Here is a 2,144-nt window from a genome sequence, read left to right on the forward strand (position 1 = left end):
GAGCACGGCTGCAACCCCTGGCCCCCAGCCAACAGGCCCTTTCCAAGCTGCCTCCAGACTCACGGCCAGACGGCCAAGGGCGTACGTCAGCCCTGCTGCACGAGCTCTTGGGCATTTTCCTGTGAGGAGAGCCCATGTGCCCACAGGTGCAGCTCTGGCTGGCTTGCAGTCCCACGGCTGGTCCCAACAGCTAGCACTGCCTTCATCAGTATACAAGTAACACAGCCTCCCAACCTGTGGGTGCCAGAGGGCAGCTTCTCCACAGCTCCCAGAAAAGGACAAAGACCAGCAACCCCAAGGCAAAATGCTCCTTCAGCCTCAGGACACCTGAAGTGGAGGGAGAACGAGGTCCACGCGCAGCCGGGACGCAGCAAGTTCCCCAGGACAGATCCAGCCCTGCCTGGCAAGGCTCTGTTACCCGCCAGCAGCTCCAGGTTTGCCAGCAGTCCTCTCTGCAGGGCGTGCAAGCAGCAGCAAGAGCCAGGACAGCACAAATAGCTGTCGCCTTGCAGAGAAGGGAGCCTGCCAGGGAGAGGTCAGGGCTCTTCCAGCACGCAGGAAACGCTCTGCTCCAGTGACTGCTATCACACTTCTCACAGCACAGCAGGACCCACTGGTCACAACAAGCCCAAAACTTGCCAGCACCTCTCCCTAGAAGTTCATCAGTGCCACTGCCTGTGCAAAACCCAGCAAGGATCTGGCCTGGAGAGCAGCACAGTAACACAGTGCACCTCCCAGCTGGCACTCAGGAGCATCCAAAGTACAGGGCTAATGGGCACAGCTCCTGGCAAGCCCCAGGAAAGCCCTAACACCAGTGCTGGCCCTCAGGGTCCCTCCAAGCACCCTCCACACCACACTGTGCAGGCCAGCCTGAAACAGATAAAACACAGAAACATAGAATGGTTTGGGCTGGAGAGGACTTTAAAGATCATACAGTTCCAAACCCTCTGCCATGGGCAGGGACATCTTCCACTAGACCAGGTCATGCAAGGTCCCATCCAACCTGGTCTTTCACACATCCAGTGATGGAGCACGCACAACTTCCCTGGGCAACCTGTTCCAGTGTCTCACCACCCTCATAGTTAAGAAATCCTACAACAACCTTGCTCTGGCCACAAACAAGAGCAGGATTTCCATGCCACAATCAGAATGGAACATCTCCTCTGCCAGCCCAAATCTGCAGAGATAATTTACTAGGAAAACAGTCACTGTAGCCTGCAGGCCCCAGAAAAGCACAGTCCTTCCAGGACCAGGAGGGAGACACAGGGAGGGCCAATGAAACAAAACCCTGCACATTATCCCCATGGTGAAAAAGCTACAGAACAAGGCATGGACCATCTTCAGGAAGTCAGGGCTGCAACTCTGTCACCAGCTGCAGGGGCAAGAAGGCCCTTGGTGCTACAGTAGCACTTCAGCTCCCAAGGCATGGCAGGAACCAGCAGGAACAGATGTCAGCCCAGCCCGGTCTGCACATATGGTCCAGCCCACCAGGCCCTCCCACAGAGATGTGGCTGTGCCTTCCTCACCGTCCGGTAACACCCAGAACTGCACCCCTTCCTGCCTCCACCCCAAGCACAACGGGAACCCAGCAAACAACTGGAAGAACATACATGTGAACTTTGCTGTGCTCCTGCCCTAGAGTCTCTGGGAGCACACTAACCTTCCCACCTCCCAGCAGGGACCGGGCTCCTGCCATCCCAGTCCTTAGACTACTTCTCTCACCAGGCCCCCACGAGCCACCTTCATGCAAGTCCTCTCTCCTTGCCAGGCCAGACTGTGCTGCCAGCACGCCCTGCTCTGCCCCTGGCTTGGTCAGTCCCACGGACACATCGGGTCACCTTACCTTCCCCACGTACAGCGGCTCCGTGCCCGTGTACTCCTCCACCACAAAGAATTGGTTCCAGACCCAGCCACGCTTCACTCGCCCGCTGGCCAGCAGTGCAGCGGCCCTGGGCCCTCCGCCGCAGTGGGCACGGCCCAGGCCCCCAGCTCCTGGATGGCGCAGAGCAGCAGCAGCATGGTCCACGAGAAGCCCTGCAGACCCCTTGCCATTGTACTCTAGGAGGCAGCATGAGCAGCAGCTTCCGGACGGGCGATGAGCATCCTTTAGGGAAGAGGAGGAGGGAAGTCCACACGAGCAGCAT

At 58.3% G+C, this 2,144-nt stretch overlaps 1 protein-coding gene across 1 annotated transcript in view; it reads right to left on the reverse strand.

The window, feature by feature from the left end:
* Positions 1-1,992, reverse strand: part of CDH22 (cadherin 22, type 2) — a gene marked incomplete at both ends in the record, with an annotated part of 44,498 nt that extends 42,506 nt beyond the window's left edge. The window contains one exon of the mRNA XM_008943145.1: positions 1,844-1,992. Within this exon, the coding sequence (XP_008941393.1) occupies positions 1,844-1,992 (149 nt within the window). The remainder of the gene's footprint in view (positions 1-1,843) is intronic.
* Between the last annotated feature and the right edge of the window lie 152 nt (positions 1,993-2,144).

Source organism: Merops nubicus, unplaced genomic scaffold (assembly GCF_000691845.1).
Source record: "Merops nubicus isolate BGI_N331 unplaced genomic scaffold, ASM69184v1 scaffold28826, whole genome shotgun sequence".
Classification (NCBI taxonomy): domain Eukaryota; kingdom Metazoa; phylum Chordata; class Aves; order Coraciiformes; family Meropidae; genus Merops; species Merops nubicus.